The following is a 17,018-nucleotide window of genomic DNA, read 5'->3' as shown; positions in this document are numbered from 1 at the left end:
TCGTTATTGGGTCATGAGGAGAACTAAAGGAGTAGGTACAGGATAAATGCTGAGAACAGTAAACATCGTAAAACTGTTAGCTTTTATTTGTTGCTTCTTGAGCCTGGAACCAAACCCTGGGGCCGGCCACTGCTCACTTGTTGAGTGGTCTTAAACAGGTTTCCTCTTCTTGTGCTTTCCCGTTCATATTTTCTCTGACGTGAGTGTAGGTGTGTAGATTTGGTTGCCAGTTCCTTCCTAAAAACGTTCCGTGAAGTTTCGAACGAGATCATTATCAGCAAGAAGTACTCATCGGCAAACCTGGCACCAGAATATCGCAGCCATTATTGTTTTTGTTTTGGAGGAAACGCAGGTTGCCAGAGGCCTAAAGGGGCTGGCGCCGAAGTCGCCGACATGGGGGGCGGGGGGGGGGAAGGAGGGAAATGGCCGGAGGCGGGATTCGAACTCGGCTTGCGAGGGGCAGAGGGCAGCGCTCGGCGCTCGACTGGCCCGGCCTGGTGGCGGGGGCGGGGCCCGTGCGGCGGCTCCTCCTCGCGCTGGCGGCGGCGGCGCGGCTGGCGCGAGCTCGGCGCTCGGCTGGGGCGGCCTGGCCCACAATGAATGGCCGCCGCGGCTGCCGCTGCTGCTGAGGCGGAGGCCGCGGAGGCCGCGGAGGCCGCGGAGGCGGAGGCCGAGGCCCCGGCGCAGGCGGGGCGCGCCCCGGGCCCAGGCCCGGCCCCAGCCGCCGCAGCGGAGCCCGGCGGGAGCCCAGGGAGCGCAGCCGCGGCGCAGGTGAGACGGGCCCGCCTCAGGCCCGCTCCCGGCCTCCTCTCGCCGGGGCGACCCGAGGGCATCCGAGGGCTGAGCGGGGCCGCGCCGGGGTGGGGGCGGGGGAGCCCGGTTCGGACCCGGGCGGAACCGGACCCGGGCGCGGGGTCAGCGCGGGCGGGCCGCGGGGTCGGGGGGCGGCAGGCCCCGGAGTCGCCCTCGCGGCGGGGGCGAGGCCGGGCCGGGGCAGGTGTCGGGGCGCCGGCGAAGTTGCGGGACCCCGGGAGGGGGAGCAGGAAGAGGCCGCGGGGGAGGGGAGGCGGGGTGCGGGGGGGAGGGGAACGGGGTGCGGGGAGGGGCCGGCAGGTACCGGCCGGCACAGGCGGCGGCGGCGGCTGGGTCGGGTTGCAAGCTCGGGGGGCCGCCTGCAAGTGGGGCAGGGTAGGGGAGGGCGGAGTTAGCGCGGGTGGGGGCGTCCCGCGATGTGTGCCGGGTCAGGCGAGGTAAGGGGCCGGGAGAGATTGAGGGAGGGCTGCCCGATGTGGGGGCGATCATGCTGCGCCGGGCCGAAGACTTGGGGGCGATACGGGCACCCCAGAAACTCGTGGCAGCCGCGATGCTCAGCCTATTCTTCAGCCAGGTGTGAGCTCAGAGCCAGATCTGGGCGGGGAGCGTCTCTTCCCGTCTTTCCCCGGCTGTCAGGCCCCTGTCCCCACCTACCCTTGGGGCAGCCCTTGTTGGGCTGTTCAGGGCGCTGGCCATCGGGTGGGCATTCACGTGGGCAGCTTGGGGGAAAGTCTGGGTATCTTGTTTACCCCACAGGGGGTGCCCCCCTGGAAATCTGCGGGGAGGCAGCGTCGCTGAGCCTCTTAGGTGCGTGGGGCAGATTCTAGGTTCTTTCCCCACTCGGCTGGCCGGGGCCTGCCTGGCATCTCGCCCCCTCCCCTCCCAGGTGTGGACATGGGAAGTGAGACCATCCGGAAACTGGGAGTGGTCAGGGTGTTTGTGTTTGGTGACAGTAGTTGTAGAAGAGGGGAGCCCGGGAATGCAGGACCCCACCCCACCCCAGCCCAGGCCTTCAGGCTGTACCTCCGGGTGCCCCAGCGAGTGCCCTGGGCAGGGATGAGCTCAGGGCTTGCTCACCGCCACCTGGTTAGCATAAGCCGCCCCCATGCTGGGGTTGGGCCTTGGTCACAGGACAGGCGGGAGGCCCCAGCTGACCTCGCCTTGTGGGGTGCTGGGCCCCAGAGGGAGCCCCCCATTTCTCTGAGGGCCATTCTCAGCCCCGTCTTAAGAGACAGGTTAGTGCCTTGTGGGTGGGTTTTCCTGGAGTTTCGGGGTGGGGGAGGCTAGAACCCAGGCACCCCATTCCCTCCATCCCTTCTGGGAGTCCGGAGGCCCAAGCAGGGTTCACAGCTGTGTCCAGCCCGTCTGGCCCCATTCCTCTCTCTGGTCCTGGGGTCAGCTCTCCAGGACAGGAGCCCCAAAGCACCGGGTCCTGGGTGCTCTGGTCAGATCGCTCTTTAATGACAGCCCTACCCCCCCCCCCCCCCCCCCCCGCCTCCGGCTGCTGGGAGAAGTAGGAGCAGGGCCAGCAGCCCTGGGGAACCAGACCTTCCCCGCCCAGGGCTGGCCTGCTGCCGGCTGGGGCCCCGGGGCTGGGTGCTGTGTCCCCCTATGTACCCAGGCGGAGGCTGCGGGAGCCGGGCCGGAGTGTGGATGTTAGGAAAACCAGAGGTACCTGGTGGGCTCCCGAGACCCCCCACAGCCCTGAAGCAGAGAATTAGGTGGGGAGTAAAGGTTTTTGGGGTCCAGCTCGTGCTCCGTGCCCGCAGCTGCACCCTGGAGAGGCTGAGCACGGTGCCAGGGCCAGGCGGAATCTCCCCACACCCCATGGGGCCCAACTCTCGGGGGATAGCTCAGTGCCTGCCCCCACTGGCACCTGCAGGGTGGGGGGCCCCCTCCAGCCCTCATAACCCCTGGGCATTCACTCGCCTCTCCGGGTTCCCTGCTAGATCTGCCCGGTCCCTCTTGCCAAGCCCGAGGATGCTCCCAGCTGCCCTGCGCCCCCCCCCCCACCTCTGTTCCTAGGGGGAGGCCTCAGCCGTGCCCAGGGCTAGGACACAGCTCCTGTGTCACCTCACCCCCGACCCCCCCGGGTGCCCGTGACGCTGCTCGGCTCAACAGTCGCTGGGTCCCCTGAGGGTGACCTCACCTCCAGCTGCGCCTCAGCGGGCACCTCACCCTGGCGGGCCGACACGAGGCTTTCTCTGGGCTCTGGCCTGTGGGGGGCCGCCACAGTGAGCCCACTTTAGAGGTGAGAAGACTGATGTCAGCCAGGGCTGGGGGGAGCTTTGGAAGAAGGGGTCCTGGTGCTAGGCTCTGCTCCTGGCCTGAGGATGCCCGCGCGACTCTGACTTGCTCCCCGGCGAGGTGGCAGGAGTGCTGGGGTGGGGGCCCAGCGCCCCGCTTTTCCCTTCCGTGTTCCGGGTCTGTTTGGGGAGGGTGTTTGGCTGTGTCCTGACATGGACAGGAGCCAGCTGTGCCCCTCCTCTCCTGTTTTTGGTTGTTTTTTGGGGTCACACCCGGTGGTGTTCGGGGGTTACTCCTGGTTCTGAACTCAGGGCTCGCTACTGGCAGTGCTCGGGGCACCCCATGGGGTGCCGGATACGACGGCCCCATGCCCCCTTCTGTCTTAACCCCCTCCTTCACCCCTGGCTCTCCCTGGGTAGTGGGGCCCCCCTCACAGAGACAGGCTGGGGGGCTCACCCAGGGAGTCCCAGGAGTGCCGCTGTCCTGCCAGGCCTCGCACGTGCCCTCAGGCGGCCTGTGCTTGGTGGGCAAACCAAGGGAAAGGGCTCAGAAGGCTGGAGTGCGTGTGTAGAACCCCAAGTTCCATTCCTGATCACCCCAGCATCCCTCCACCTGAGCCTTGGGCCTCTCAGTTGATTGGCCAGGTTTGTCCAGGAATGATCTCTGGACCTCTGAGCGTCGTTTAGGGCACCTCCCACGCCCCAAGAAGGTACCGCAGACACTCCAGGTGCCGGTATAGGGTGACTACTGCCTATTCATCGCCCTTTGGGTATCCCCCCCCCAGGGGTCCCCGGGCTTGGCCTCTCCCTGTCCATCCTGACAGCACCCTGGGAGGACCCTGTACCACCTGCTGGAAGGCTGGTTTTCCCCTAGGTGTGCCCCAGGAGCTCCCCTAAGAAGGGGGAGTCTTTGACTATGCCCATAGCTTCATCTGGCAAACTGCTTAACCCCACCCCCCAACTGTGCCAGGGACCCTCCTGACGCTGACTAGGGCTGAGAAGGAGAAATGGAGCCAGAGAGGCCATGGGGGAGTCAGAGCTGGCACCAGGCTTTGTGGGAAGCTCCAGAAGGGGCGCCCATGCAGGGCAGGTGGCGTGGACAGTGGCCTGGGAGGGCCCAGGAGCTGCGACAGGGTGGTGGTGGGGTGCAGGGCCCTTGAATCCCGCAGAGCTGGGAGCTAGGGTTGAGTCTCCAGGGACTAGGGTCAGTCCTGTCCCTCTTGTCTTTGTCCTTCCTTGGGGGCTGGGAGGGGGAGTCAGGTGGGCTCAGAGGGCTGCTCGTGGGACTCCAGGATTGAGTGGCTTTCGTTGGATCGGTGGAGGGGGGGGGCCATCAGCGTGCCATCCCTTGTTACCCCTTGGCTCCTCCAAGAGGCGTGCCCTGGGGGCCTGGGGGCGCGGACAGGAGCAGCTGAGCCCCCCAGGGGACTGTGTGCGCCTTCCCCCGCCCCATCTCAGCTGGGGGAGTCCCTGTGTGGATCCGCAGCTGGGTGCTGGCCGCGCCCCCCCGGACCCCCACTGAGTGCAGGGCAGGGCTGCGCTGGGCAAATATTTGTGGCATGTCCGGAGGAGACCGTGGTGGAAACTGCCCGCCCTGCCATGGGGCCAGGCCTGGCTGGGCTCAGAGGGACCCCTCCCCTTGGGACGGGGGAGTGCCTGCAGACCCCAGAGGTGAGGGGACCGGTGAGATAACACGGTGCGAGATGCTTGGGACTGGGGCTGCGCCCCAGGTTCAGGGGTCATGCAAAGTAAAGGAAGAGGGGTACCTCAGGCAGGCGATGGGTGGCGGGGGGGGACCCCATCCGGCCAAATCCCACCAAGTGACCCTGTGAGAGAGCCCTTCGTGGCCCCTGGAGCTAGTGGCTGCCAGGGGAGGGCAGCCACAGGGTCAGCGACCCCCAACCCGACTCCCATCCCAGCTCTGGGGGGGACCTCTGCGCTTCCTGCTTTCTCCTTTGCCTGATGCGTGCTCCCCTCCCTCCTCCATAGCCGGCTTCACAGCCCAGCTGTTGGGGTTCTTGTGTGTTTGTGGGGGCCACGCGAGCAGGGGTGAACTGTTATTGGCAGCATGGGAGCTCTTGGCTGTTTATTTTTTCGGTCTTGTTGCCATACTCCGCTCTGGGACTCGAACCCAGGCCTCCCACAGGCAGAGCCAGCAGTGGCGCTTGGCAGTGAGTTGGGGGGGCAGACAAGATAGGTTGTGTACCCCACTCTGGCCCCTGTTGACTTTAGAAATGTGCCCCTTTCCTTCCCTTGGTGCCAACATGATGCCCGTGGGGAGTCCCTGAAAGCTGCCCCCAGACGTGCCATGGTGGGGGCTCATACGGGGGCTTCCGTTATCTGGCAGAGGGACTGTCGCATTTGCACCGGGACGGAATTTGGGGCCTCCCTCTTGAAGCGCCGGTGCCCCTCGCTGGCCCCCAGGGGGTTTCTCTGGGCAGGGATTGGCTTCAATTAGCCAGGCCACGGATGAGTGCGTGGACCCCCTGCTGGCCGCGTGGTGCAGTGTTTGAGCCTGGGTCCTACCTGTCTTGCCTGGTCTGCGTCGCTGACCCCCCTCCTCCCCTCCCCGGCGCCTCCTCCGGGCCAGCATATGCCGCGTCCCTCACGGCGGGGAGGGGGGCCCGTCCAGACCGTGGCGCTGACCCCGGTGCCTCTCTCTGTCCCCCTGCGCACGCCCAGGCGCCGCCATGGCGCAGACACTGCAGATGGAGATCCCCAACTTCGGCAACAGCATCCTGGAGTGCCTGAACGAGCAGCGGCTGCAGGGCCTCTACTGCGACGTGTCGGTGGTGGTGAAGGGCCACGCGTTCAAGGCGCACCGCGCTGTCCTGGCGGCCAGCAGCTCCTACTTCCGGGACCTGTTTAACAGCAGCCGCAGCGCCGTGGTGGAGCTGCCGGCTGCCGTGCAGCCGCAGTCCTTCCAGCAGATCCTCAGCTTCTGCTACACCGGCCGCCTGAGCATGAACGTAGGGGACCAGTTCCTGCTCATGTACACGGCCGGCTTCCTGCAGATCCAGGAGATCATGGAGAAGGGCACCGAGTTCTTCCTCAAGGTGAGCTCCCCCAGCTGCGACTCTCAGGGCCTGCACGCCGAGGAGGCCCCCACGTCCGAGCCGCAAAGCCCCGTGGCACAGACGTCCAGCTGGCCGGTCTGCAGCACACCGCTGCCGCTCGTGTCGCGGGTGAAGACGGAGCAGCAGGAGTCCGACTCAGTGCAGTGCACGCCCGTGGCCAAGCGGCTGTGGGACAGCGGGCAGAAGGAGGGCGGCGGCGGCAGCCGCAAGATGGCCAAGTTCTCCACGCCCGAGCTGGCTGCCAACCGGCCGCCGCAGCCCCCGCAGCTGCCCCAGCCGGCCCTGGTCCTGGCGGGGGCAGGGGGCGCCGGGGCGCCGGGGGCTGGGGCCAGTGGGCCCAGTGGGCCCAGCACGTCGGAGCGGACCAGCCCCGGCACCTCCAGCGCCTACACGAGCGACAGCCCCGCCTCGTACCACAACGAAGAGGACGAGGAGGAGGACGCGGGCGAGGAGGGTGCTGATGAGCAGTACCGGCAGATCTGCAACATGTACACCATGTACAGCATGATGAACGTGTGCCAGACCGGTGAGCGCCGCCCGCCCGCCCGCCTGCCCGTGCCCGCGCCCGCACCCCCTGACGCCCCCTCTCCCGCAGCCGAGAAGGTGGAGGCCCTACCCGAACAGGTGACCCCCGAGTCCCGGAATCGCATCCGGGTGCGGCAGGACCTGGCGTCGCTTCCGGCCGAGCTCATCAACCAGATCGGCAACCGCTGTCACTCCAAGCTCTACGACGAGGGCGACCCTTCCGAGAAGCTGGAGCTGGTGACAGGTGGGCCGGGGTCGGGGCGGCCTGGGGGAGGGGGCGACAGAGCGCCCGAGCCAGGGGCAGTGGCTCACACCCCCACTGCCCCGTCCCAGGCACCAATGTCTACATTACCCGGGCGCAGCTCATGAACTGCCACGTGAGCGCGGGCACCCGGCACAAGGTGCTGCTGCGCCGGCTCCTGGCGTCCTTCTTTGACCGGTAAGTCCGGCCGGGGGGCTGCGGGGGGCTCCGTCCCGGCCGCCCTGATGTGCCCTCCCCGCCCCTCCCCCAGGAACACGCTCGCCAACAGCTGCGGCACTGGCATTCGCTCTTCCACCAACGACCCCAGCCGCAAGCCGCTGGACAGCCGCGTCCTGCACGCCGTCAAGTGTGAGTGGAAGGGGCTCTGCAGGGTCCAGGCCCCAGCTCGGCTCAGCACCAGGGGCCAGCTGGAACTGGGGAGTGCTTTGGGGGTACACATTGGGATGGGGGGTCAGGGTCGCTGAACAGGGGGTGGCCTTGGGGTTTCCAGGAACCCACCCCCCCTGCACACCAGCCACTCTCCACCGAGACGCTGCCCACCCACCTCACCCCCACCCTGCCAGAGGTGGCCGAGAGCAGTCTAGCTTGGGACCAGACTGGGGTAGACTGTGCAGCAGCCTGTGCTCAGGGCTGCCCCCTAGTGGTGCTCAGGGGCGCCCCGTTGCCTGGTGCTAGGTGAGCCCCTGCCCCGGCTGCCCGTGCGCCCCTCGTCTGTGTCCGCATTTACGTCTCTGACCCCTGCAGCCAAGGGCCCCAGCTGTGGGTGTCAGGCTGACATCCGTGGGTCGTGGTCCCGCCTCGGGGGGCCCCGTCCGAGCCACCACTCTGCCCGCCCGCAGACTACTGCCAGAACTTCGCTCCCAACTTCAAGGAGAGCGAGATGAACGCCATCGCCGCCGACATGTGCACAAACGCGAGGCGCGTGGTGCGCAAGAGCTGGATGCCCAAACTGAAGGTGCTGAAGACCGAGGGCGACACCTACACCACCTTCATCAGCGACACAGTCAAGATGGAGCTGGACATGACGGGCAGGATGGAGCTGGACCCCATGGGCGTGGAGCATGGCTTCGACGCGGCCAGCCACGACCAGCACGACGGCGACGCAGGGACCTCGGCCGAGGCCCTGCAGTGACCCGGCCGCCGGCCGCCTCGTCACGAGCTACTGTACACGGGGGGTGCTGCATGCCCCCGGCCCCCCCGCACCCCTCCCCCACCCCACCCTGAGCGGGGCCAGAGCGGACCTAGGGGGGCGGGGGGCGGGGGTGAGGTCGGCGCTGCCTCCCGCGATCACCTCACTCTTAGCAATTGACCCCCACAGCCAGCGGCAGGGCAGGTTGGGGGGGCCCGGCAGCCCCTCCCCATGCCCTGGCCGCCTGGCAGGAGCATTCCTCAGCCTTCGCCCCTCACGGCAGCCCCTGAGACTTGCAGGGGCCCTGGGGTTCTCAGGACCCCTCTGCCCCCCACCCCTCAGCCCCTCCACACAGGCCCCCCCCCAGTGCTTCCACGTTTCCAAAAGCGCCTTCCTGTCCCCCTCGTGTGTCCCTGCGTCGGGCTGGTCAGCGAAGCCCCAGGGCACCCCGTTTGACCGCGGAGGACGCAGGCTCAGAGTCCCACATTGGACTTCAGGTGGAGGCGGCCTCGCTGGCCGGGTCCAAGAGTGGGGGGCGGGGGGGCCGTGATCAGCCTCCTGCCCCCGTCATTCCCCTGGGGCCCGAGTTGGGGGGGGGCCGGGGGGCTAGCTGGGGTGTCTGCGGAGAGGGCCAGTGTCCGGGGCTCACAGAAGCTGCATCTGAGCGTGTGCATGTGTGCGTGCGTGGGGGGAATAGGCAGGGGACCTGGGGGTGCAGGTCGGGGGGGGGGCAGCCGCCCTGCCCTCCCGCCCCCAGCAGGGCTCCCTGCTGCCCCCCTGTATATACTTTTTAAAACCTTTTTTTAGTGAATGAAATACGGAAGTATAGGATTTCTTTTGTTTTTCAAACATACGGGATTGTCCATGGTGGTCCCCGAGGGTGTGGCAGGGGTGCGTGCATATGGAATGTGGGTGCGCACTGCCTAGGAGTGGGGGGCCCTGCTGCTGCTGCTCCGGTGGGGGTGTCCAGCCCCCCGGGCCCTCCCCCTGGGGCACCAACGGGCGTCCTGGCCTAATGCCAGGTGGGGGCCCCCTCTCCCCCCAGAGTTTGACTTTGACGTGACCTTGAAGTCCAGGTCTTTTTATTTCCTTTTTTTACCCCCCTTTTGAACCTTCAGCACCGCACACGCAAACACCCCCGCCCTGGGTGTCGCTCCCCACCCTGCCCTTCCTGACTCAGGCCGGTGGGGTGGCGGACAGCCCGGCTGGGGGCCAGGCCCAACCCCAGCACCTTAGCGCCCAGCCTGTCCGAGTGGGGGAGGGGGACAGCCAACACCCCCAGCTAAAGCACAAGCACCTTAGTCCTGCCCCGCCCCTCCCCCAGCCCCAGCGATGATCCCAAAGCACAAACTCCTGGTCATGGAGGCGAACGGGGAGGGGGGCCCGCGCGGGGGCTCCAGCTGAACCCCCAAAGGCAGCAGAAGCTTCCCAGGCGCTCCCCTCCTTCCAGGCCTTAGTGGGGGGCCAGGGACTGGGGGCTTCTCCCTCCCACCCCCTGGCCTGGGCTGCCCCCTCCCCCCACCCCACCCCTTGCTTCAGGGACCCCAGGAGGTGCCCCTGGCTCCCGGGCCCGAGTGGGTGGGAGTGGGGGAGAAGGGCCAGGCGGGGACGAAACTCCTCATCAGGAGAGCCAAAGAGAGGGTTGTGCCTTACCCAGGAGCCCCTGCACCCTGCATGGACCCCCGCCCCACCCCGGGCAGTCGCAGGAACACTAACCGCCGCCACGGCCGCAGAGACTGGGGGACCCCCTCAGCTCTGCCCCCCACCTCGTTGACGCTGGATAGACTACCCCCCTTCCCCCAGCCAGCCGACCCCGTGAAGTGCCAAGGCCCTGCCCCCAACCCCCCTCGGGATTGCACACACTACTGTAAGGCCGCATGGACGGACGGACGGACACACGCGCTGGGCAATGTGAAGCCGCCGCCGGCGCCGCTGGCGGAATAAACGAACGCCTTTGTAACAGCCTGCCGCGTGCTGCTGGGTAAACTGAGGGGATCCCCGCCACCCCAAAGTGCTCGCTCACCTGCAGGGAGGAGGCACCCCACTGTGAGGAGGAGCCTGAACTTTAAGGGCTTGGTGGGGGGAGAAGGTATGCTTCTGTTCAGGAAGAGGGGTCAGACTGGCCCCTAAGGTGCCCCTCAAAAACAGTTTCTGAACAGAAAGCCTGTTTTCACACACACGCGCCTTGGCCTGGGGGTAGGTGGGCTGTGAGCCGTAGAAGTCCAGGAATGGGCTGCGTGAGACACAGGTGTATCAAAATGGGCTTTATTTCCAGGTTGGCATGGAGAGAAGTTTGAGGCAGACATGGCTTGGGGTCGTGGGAATTAGAAACAGGGAGGGGTGTCTCCCTACCCACCCACACCCTAAGTGCACTTGAGATAAGACTGGCGTTAGGGCGCTGGCCCTGGGGGTGCCACCGGCTCAGGGACGAGAAGGTCCTTGGGATGAGCGCCGGCTCCACCGCGTACGCACACCGGGGGTCTGGCCGGCTCAGAGAAAGAGGAGCAGGGCCAGCAGCAGGAGGAGGAAGCCCAGGAGCACGGCGATCGCGCACCACTGCCGGCGATCTGGGGGTGACGGGACGACGGTCATGGGGATGGGGGGGCAGCAGCACCAACCGGGCCCGTCTCCCTGGGGCACTCACCGCTGGTCATGTGGGACACTTTGGCCATCTTGCGGAGGACCCCGTCCATCCGGGACTGGGTGTGCTCCATCTCCTGCGTGAAGGCATCCAGCATGCTGCCGGGACCAGGAGCCAGTCAGCCCCAGGGGGCCCTGTGCGCCAGCCAGCATGGCCAACATGGGGGCCCCGAACCCCACCCCCGGGCTCCTGGCCTCACATGGCCTGCTCGTCCAGCTCGTCCCCAACCCGGCTGGACATATGCTTCAGAACCCGGATGCTCCCGGACACCATCTCCAGCTGCTGATTCTGCTGCTCCACGATCAGCTGTGGAAAGGGGGGGGGGGGGCAGAAGGCGCTGAGGGGGGGCAGAGCAGGCAGGCCCCCACCCCCTTGCCAAGCCCCTGCAAACCTGCTGCGTGGCTTGTTGCGCCTCAATGTAGCGGGAAGCTGTGGATACCGCACTGGCATCCAGCAGGTCACTGGACGGCTTAGGGGCCCCAGATGAGCCTGCCAGGATCTGGGGACACAGGGAACAGTGGGCCTTAAAGCCAGCCTTGGGCAGGGGGGCACTCTCAGCGGTGCTGAGCCCGGTTGGGGCTAAGGGTGCAGGTTCCCCACCCTGCCAATAACAAGGTGACCTGAAGCCACTTCATTGCCCCGGTCTCAGCTGGAAATGGGGCACCGTGTTTGCCTGCGGTTGGGATGAGGATTGTGCAAACCCATCCACAGATGAGCAGCAGTTACAAGATAACGTATATTTTGAGAACGAGAGCTGTATTCTGTTTGTTTGAAGTACTTCCCTGCCTTGATTTTGGGGTCACACCTGATTGCTTGCAGGAATCACCTGCAGATTGGTCTTTAGGTTTTTCTTCTCCCTCATTCAGCAAACTGGGGTCACAATAGCACATGCCCTGGGGGCTGGCTAAATTTGGGACACATGCACGGCAGTCCTTCTCAGGGACCTCTCGGAGGTTCTTTGCCGAGGAGTCACAACTTGGTATTCCCAAATCAGACTTCACCTGTCTGCTGTTCCTCTCCATGACGGCCATGGCAGTGGGGCTGACCATATGGTCCCTCATTTCCTGGAGTAAAGCAAGCCAGTATTGGCGTCCTCCCTGCACTCCCCCGCCCCCGCTCCCAACCAGCCTCACGGGCTCCGCACCCGCCTCACTGGAATCCCACCTCACCTGCACGGCCTCCCGCATGCGCTCCACGAACGCCTTCCGCTCTTGCAGGTCTTCGGCCAGGAGCTTGAACTTGCCTGGGTTGGCTTCCACGATGCGTGCGTCGCGAGTCGAGAGTCAAGGCCATGGCCGTCCAGGCACAAGCCCCTCCACGCCCCCCCAGGACTCCAGTCCCGCGCCCCGTGCCCAGGCCGCCCCCACCTCGCCCCTCTGCCCCCAGGATATCGATGGTCTCCTCCAGGTCCTCCAGGTCCCATTCGATGCTGCGCAGGCTGTTCCGCAACTCATTGGTCGTCCAGTCCAGCTCCTCGCGCCCCACGGCCGCGCCCTCCTGCAGGAGCTCGCCCCAGCGCTGGTACAACCCGCGGGCCGTGTTCACCGCCTTCTGCACCTCGCTGCGGGAAGGGGCACGGTGGGCACGGCTGGCACCCCCAAACAAGGGCGAGCAAGTCCCGGCCCTCCTAATCACCGGCGAACCTCTTCCCGCTCCATCCCGACCTGCGTTCCCGGACCGCCGTGCCCACACCGCCTGGCACGCTCCCGCCGGCACGCGGGGCACCGGCTGACAGCCGCGGGGCTGAGCACCCTCGTCCCTACTCCTCGTTGGCACTCACCCTCGGACCACGAAGAACGGGTCTTCGAGAGACATGTCACGCGCACGCGGGAGGCCAGGCCCCCTCCTCCGTCGGCCGGGCTCCCGGGTCCCCTCCCAGCCCGGGAGGACGCGCGGCCGCCCCCGCCCCCGTCACGTGACTCGAGCCGCCAGCGAGAGCGGGGCCTCCAGGACGGAGAGAGAGGCCTCGGCGGCTCCGAGCGCAGACTTCCGCTCTCGCCGCGGCCATCTTGGTTGTGGAGAGAGGCAGTTTCCGGTCCCTGGGCCCCGCCCCCAGGCGTCGGTGACTGGGAGACCCCCGGGACCCTCCTGGTCCTCAGCAGTGTACCGGTTCTTTTCGGCTGGTGGGGAGGGGCGAGGCTGCGATTTCTTGAGTTCCGCTCGGAGCTCGGAGTCGTTGGGTTCGGGAACCGTCGGATTAGTGCAGCTTCAATTTGCCCAAGTAAATAATTCCCTCCTTGAAATCACATGTGGCGGCTTGTGGGTGGGGGACGTTCGTTCCATCCGGGGACCATCTTACACAATTCCCTGAGCCCACGCCAGGCTCCAGCACATTGTCTCAGCCCGAGGTGTGAGGTGGCAGGTTAGGGGAGGGAGAGGTGCCCCCGGCCGGGTGGCCCTAGGTGGGGCGCCGGAAATACCGCTGGGGGTGGGGGCTTCCTGGCTGCGAGCCTGGGAGCGTGGGAGGGGACTTGCGGGCTGAAGATGATCCCCAGGGGAGTCCCCGCGTGTGGGGTCGGGCTCCATGTGCTGAGGCCCCGCAAAGTGCGGCGAGGGGTGTTGTGGAAAGATTCGTTGGTCGCCCCAGGTTTGACGGGCGTCCTGTGCGGGGGTCTCGGGGAAAACATTTTTCGGTTTTTCGCACGCGAGCAGATGAATCAAACTATCGCCTGCGTGGTACCGGATAGCGCCCCGGGAGGATGAACGGGATATGGGGGGTGGGGTCGTCTTGCCGCGTAGGTGCTCCTTGTGGAGTCCCCTTCGTGGGTGGCGGGGGCGTCTTCAGCTGGTCGCCGAAGTGCGTGGCAGGGTGGCCAAAGGGGGGCATTTTTAGAAAAGGGGGAATTGAGCGCCCACGTGCAAAAGAAGGGAGCCGCGTCAAGAGCCTCTGCAAGCTGCGGATGCAGGCAAGAGGAAGCGCTGCAGTGACTGCATGGGCGGGGGCCTAGCAGGGGTCAGGAACTGGGGCTCCGCGCAGGGACGACGAAGGAAGGTGTCTCCTGCAAGTCGCCCCTGGCTTAGAAAAGGCTTTGTGTGCGATCTCCAGGGCCTGGCGTCAGCGGAAGCCCGAGGTCGTCGCCCCTGGCCGCCGACTGGGGTCGGCTGCGGGGGGGGCTTTCCCGGAGGGGCGTCACGACGCCTTCCTAGCCGCGGGTGGGGAGGAAACGAAAGCCGCCACCCCCACACCCCGCAGGCCCGGCAGGACGTCGGGCCGGAAGCCGGGGGCTCCAGCGCGCGGGGAGGGGAAAGAGGCGTGGCCAGGGTGCTGGCCCCGCGGCCCGGAAGGCGCCACCAGCACCCGGGCTTTGTCCTTATATGGGCAGCCGGAAGGGCTCGCGCGTCCGCCCTACGTCAATACTTCCAAATTTAGTCCTGGAAGTCTGGCCCGTAGCGCGCCAGTCGGGGTGGGGGCGGAGTCTCCCCTTAAAGGACCCTGGCCTCGTGGAATTTGCCACCCTATTCGCATTTGGGGGACATTATTTGCGGGGTGGGGGATTGCCACGGGAATTAGGTTGTTTGTTGGAACGCGGGGCAGACAGTGAGGCCCTGCCTGTTTTTCCCTTGTCCGTCTGCTGCATCTACGCGAGACTGGGTTTCCCTCCTCCCACCCAACCCCGCCTCTCGGGGTGCAGAGGCGGAGCACGGCCTGTGCGGTTTTGGGGGGCGGCAGCCACGTGTTTTCCCCAAGCTGTCGGGCGGCAGGGTTCCCCGCCTGGAGAACACGCTGCTCTCCCGTGGAGCTCGTGCCGATGGAAACGGGGACGGGGGGAGGGGGGTGCGGAGAGGCAGCTCCGAGGTTCGATCTGCAAACACCCGCCGCTTCTAGTGTGGGCCAGGGCCCTGGAGAAGCCAGCGCTGCCCACCTTCCTGCCGATGGGAGTGAAAGAGGCCAGACCCTCATTAGCAGATGTGGCATGAGTCATTCGGCCTCGGTTTCCCCACCTGAAGAAACCAGGTCTAAACACTCCGCGGAGCGGAGATGGACAGTGAGCTATTCAGGAAAGGAAGACGACAGCGCGCAAAGACAGTAATTAGCTAATAAGTTAGCAACGTTGTGGATTTGGGGGTGGGGTGAGTCAGACGTCTTGTAGATGCTGGGAACAGCCCACGGGAAATAAATCCGCTTGAATCGGGCTCTTCCGGGGGGCCAAGGGGCGCTTGCCCCCACCAACGGGGGGAGGGGGCTTAAGATGCAAAGGTGTAGGTAAGCCGTCCCCTTTCCTGGGCATGCGCGCTCCTGCTCTTGTGGGGTGAGTGCTGAGAAAAGGTGAGCACCCCGAGAGTTCAGCATGAATTGGGGGTCCTGAAGGGACCATTCCACGTCGCCCCCCTTGGCCAACCCTCTGGCTTGCTCAGTAAATTCGATCCTGTCGCTTTAAGAAGTCTCGCCACTTTGAGGCGGAAAGCCCGGATGTGGCTGTGATTGGGCGGGGCGTCCGGGTGACCTCACTCGGGGTACAAAAGGGCCCGGGTGGCAGGCGCCGGGGCAGAGCGTCCTAGTGGTGTCACGACGTAGGTGGGCACGCGGAGAGAGGCGTGAGCGAGCGCGGCGCCCCCGAGAGCACCTGCGCCCTGTCCGACCCCGCCCGGGAAGCCCCCACCACTCTCGCTGCAGCCGTCGAGCCGCCATGGAGGTGCAGAAGGAGGCCCAGCGCATCATGACCCTGTCGGTGTGGAAGATGTACCACTCCCGCATGCAGCGCGGCGGGCTGCGACTGCACCGGAGTCTGCAGCTGTCGCTGGTCATGCGCAGCGCCCGCGAGCTCTACCTCTCCGCCAAAGTGGAAGCCCACGAGCCCGAGGTGCCCTTATCACCCGCCCGCTCCCCCGACCCTCGCCTGCACCCGCCGCGGGAAGCGGAAGCCGCGAGCGAGGCAGCGCCCCCGGACGGGGAGCTTCCGTCTCCGGAGCCCATGGACACGCAGGAGGCGCCAAGCGCCGAGATCGCCCCGGCGCACTCGGGCCCGACCCCCGCCAAAGTCAGCCGTAAGAGGCGGAGCAGTAGCCTCAGCGACGGCGGGGACGCCGGACTGGTGCCGAGCAAGAAAGCCCGTCTAGAAGAAGAGGGCGAGGAGGAAGGGGCGTCCTGCGAGGACCCCCCCGGCCGCTTGCAGGCCCCCGCCGCGCAAGCCGAGGGCGCCTTCCCCAGCCTGGCGCGCGTCCTGCAGCGGCGCTTCTCGGGCCTTCTGAACTGCAGCCCCGGCGCCCCCCCGACGGCGTGCGAGGCGAAGCCGGCCTGCCGCCCGGCGGACAGCATGTTGAACGTGCTGGTGCGGGCCGTGGTGGCCTTCTGAGGGTCCCCCGGAGCGGCGCTACCGGAGCCCAGTGCGCGGGCCGAACCGTCGGCCGGACGGCGCAGACCCGAGGCGAGGCGCCACCCTCACCCCCGGGGGAGCGCCCGCGGGAACGGTGAAGAGGAGCTGCCGAGAGGCTCGGAAAGGGACTCCGCCCCCGGGGAGCCGTCGCCATCTGCGCGCCCCCGGAGGGAGGCACCGAGGTGTGTGGGGCGCGGGCGCCCACAGGTGCTGGCGGACACGGCCCGGGCACGCGGCCGCCTTCCGGGCCCGGGAGAGCCGGGAACGCCCGGTCTTTTCCGGCCTCTGCTCAGGCCCCGACTCGATGCTGACGGCGGCGACGAATTCCTTCTCCACAATAGTTGGCGGCGCGGCCGCGGCCACTCCCATCCCCCGCCACGGACACACTTGTGCAAGCGCGCGGCGTTGCATCACGGGGCAGACGTGGGGAGCTTCCTGTCGCCCTGCGTGGGTGTGGGGCCTGGGACAAGGCGCCCGGGTGCAGGACACCCTCGGGGCAGGGCAGGGCCTGGCAGCCCTGGAGCGGGGGAAGGGGCGCGCGTCAGTTGGTGCGTTTGGACACCAGCTGGGGGCCTCCCGCAGACTGTATCCACGCCCCCCCCCACTCTCCCGGGGCCCCCGGTGGGACACGGGCTGGGGAAAGGGGGCCCTCGAGCTCCCAACGGCTAAACTGGGCCCAGTGGTGAGTTTGGGCGGCGGCAGCGGGGCCGTTGGCGGTGCTGGGCTGCCCCAGGCTCCGTCTCCCAGCCCCATGCTCGTGGCTGCCGAGAGGTAAATAAAGACGATTTGAACGAAGAAGTCGCTGCGGTGGTCTCCTTTGCTCGTCCGCGGGGAGGGGGGGTTCAGACGCCGGCGGGGATTGGGGGGACAAAACCGGTCGGACCAGCTACCACGTGGGCAGAAGGGGCCCAGGCCCCCTTTTTCTTTGCCTGGGCACTTCCGTCCTGACGCTGGAGTTTCCCTACACAAGATGTGAGGGCGCCTCTGAAATTTCCCTGCCACCCAGGAGA

At 66.8% G+C, this 17,018-nt stretch overlaps 3 protein-coding genes across 3 annotated transcripts; 2 read left to right on the top strand and 1 right to left on the bottom strand.

The window, feature by feature from the left end:
- The first annotated feature begins 571 nt into the window (after positions 1 to 571).
- NACC1 (nucleus accumbens associated 1) lies at positions 572 to 10,017 on the top strand. The gene is made up of 6 exons (XM_056119439.1): positions 572 to 771; positions 5,742 to 6,662; positions 6,732 to 6,905; positions 6,995 to 7,100; positions 7,174 to 7,271; positions 7,763 to 10,017. The coding sequence occupies exons 2-6, from the start codon at positions 5,750 to 5,752 to the stop codon at positions 8,053 to 8,055; spliced, it is 1,584 nt and encodes a 527-aa protein (XP_055975414.1). The 5' UTR covers positions 572 to 771; positions 5,742 to 5,749; the 3' UTR covers positions 8,056 to 10,017.
- Positions 10,018 to 10,318: 301 nt separating this feature from the next.
- Positions 10,319 to 12,622, bottom strand: STX10 (syntaxin 10). Its single transcript, XM_056119537.1, has 8 exons — positions 12,474 to 12,622; positions 12,085 to 12,254; positions 11,863 to 11,957; positions 11,695 to 11,757; positions 11,085 to 11,192; positions 10,893 to 10,999; positions 10,697 to 10,791; positions 10,319 to 10,619 (listed from the first exon to the last, which is right to left on the bottom strand). The coding sequence occupies exons 1-8, from the start codon at positions 12,506 to 12,508 to the stop codon at positions 10,543 to 10,545; spliced, it is 750 nt and encodes a 249-aa protein (XP_055975512.1). The 5' UTR covers positions 12,509 to 12,622; the 3' UTR covers positions 10,319 to 10,542.
- Positions 12,623 to 14,906: 2,284 nt separating this feature from the next.
- Positions 14,907 to 16,775, top strand: IER2 (immediate early response 2). Its single transcript, XM_056119316.1, has one exon. The coding sequence runs from the start codon at positions 15,322 to 15,324 to the stop codon at positions 15,985 to 15,987; it is 666 nt and encodes a 221-aa protein (XP_055975291.1). The 5' UTR covers positions 14,907 to 15,321; the 3' UTR covers positions 15,988 to 16,775.
- Positions 16,776 to 17,018: the final 243 nt, after the last annotated feature.

The sequence above is a fragment of the Sorex fumeus genome, unplaced genomic scaffold (assembly GCF_029834395.1).
Source record: "Sorex fumeus unplaced genomic scaffold, SorFum_2.1 ptg000041l, whole genome shotgun sequence".
Lineage (NCBI taxonomy): Eukaryota > Metazoa > Chordata > Mammalia > Eulipotyphla > Soricidae > Sorex > Sorex fumeus.
Note: the sequence above shows the minus strand (reverse complement) of the source record. Positions and strands in the feature narration are given on the sequence as shown.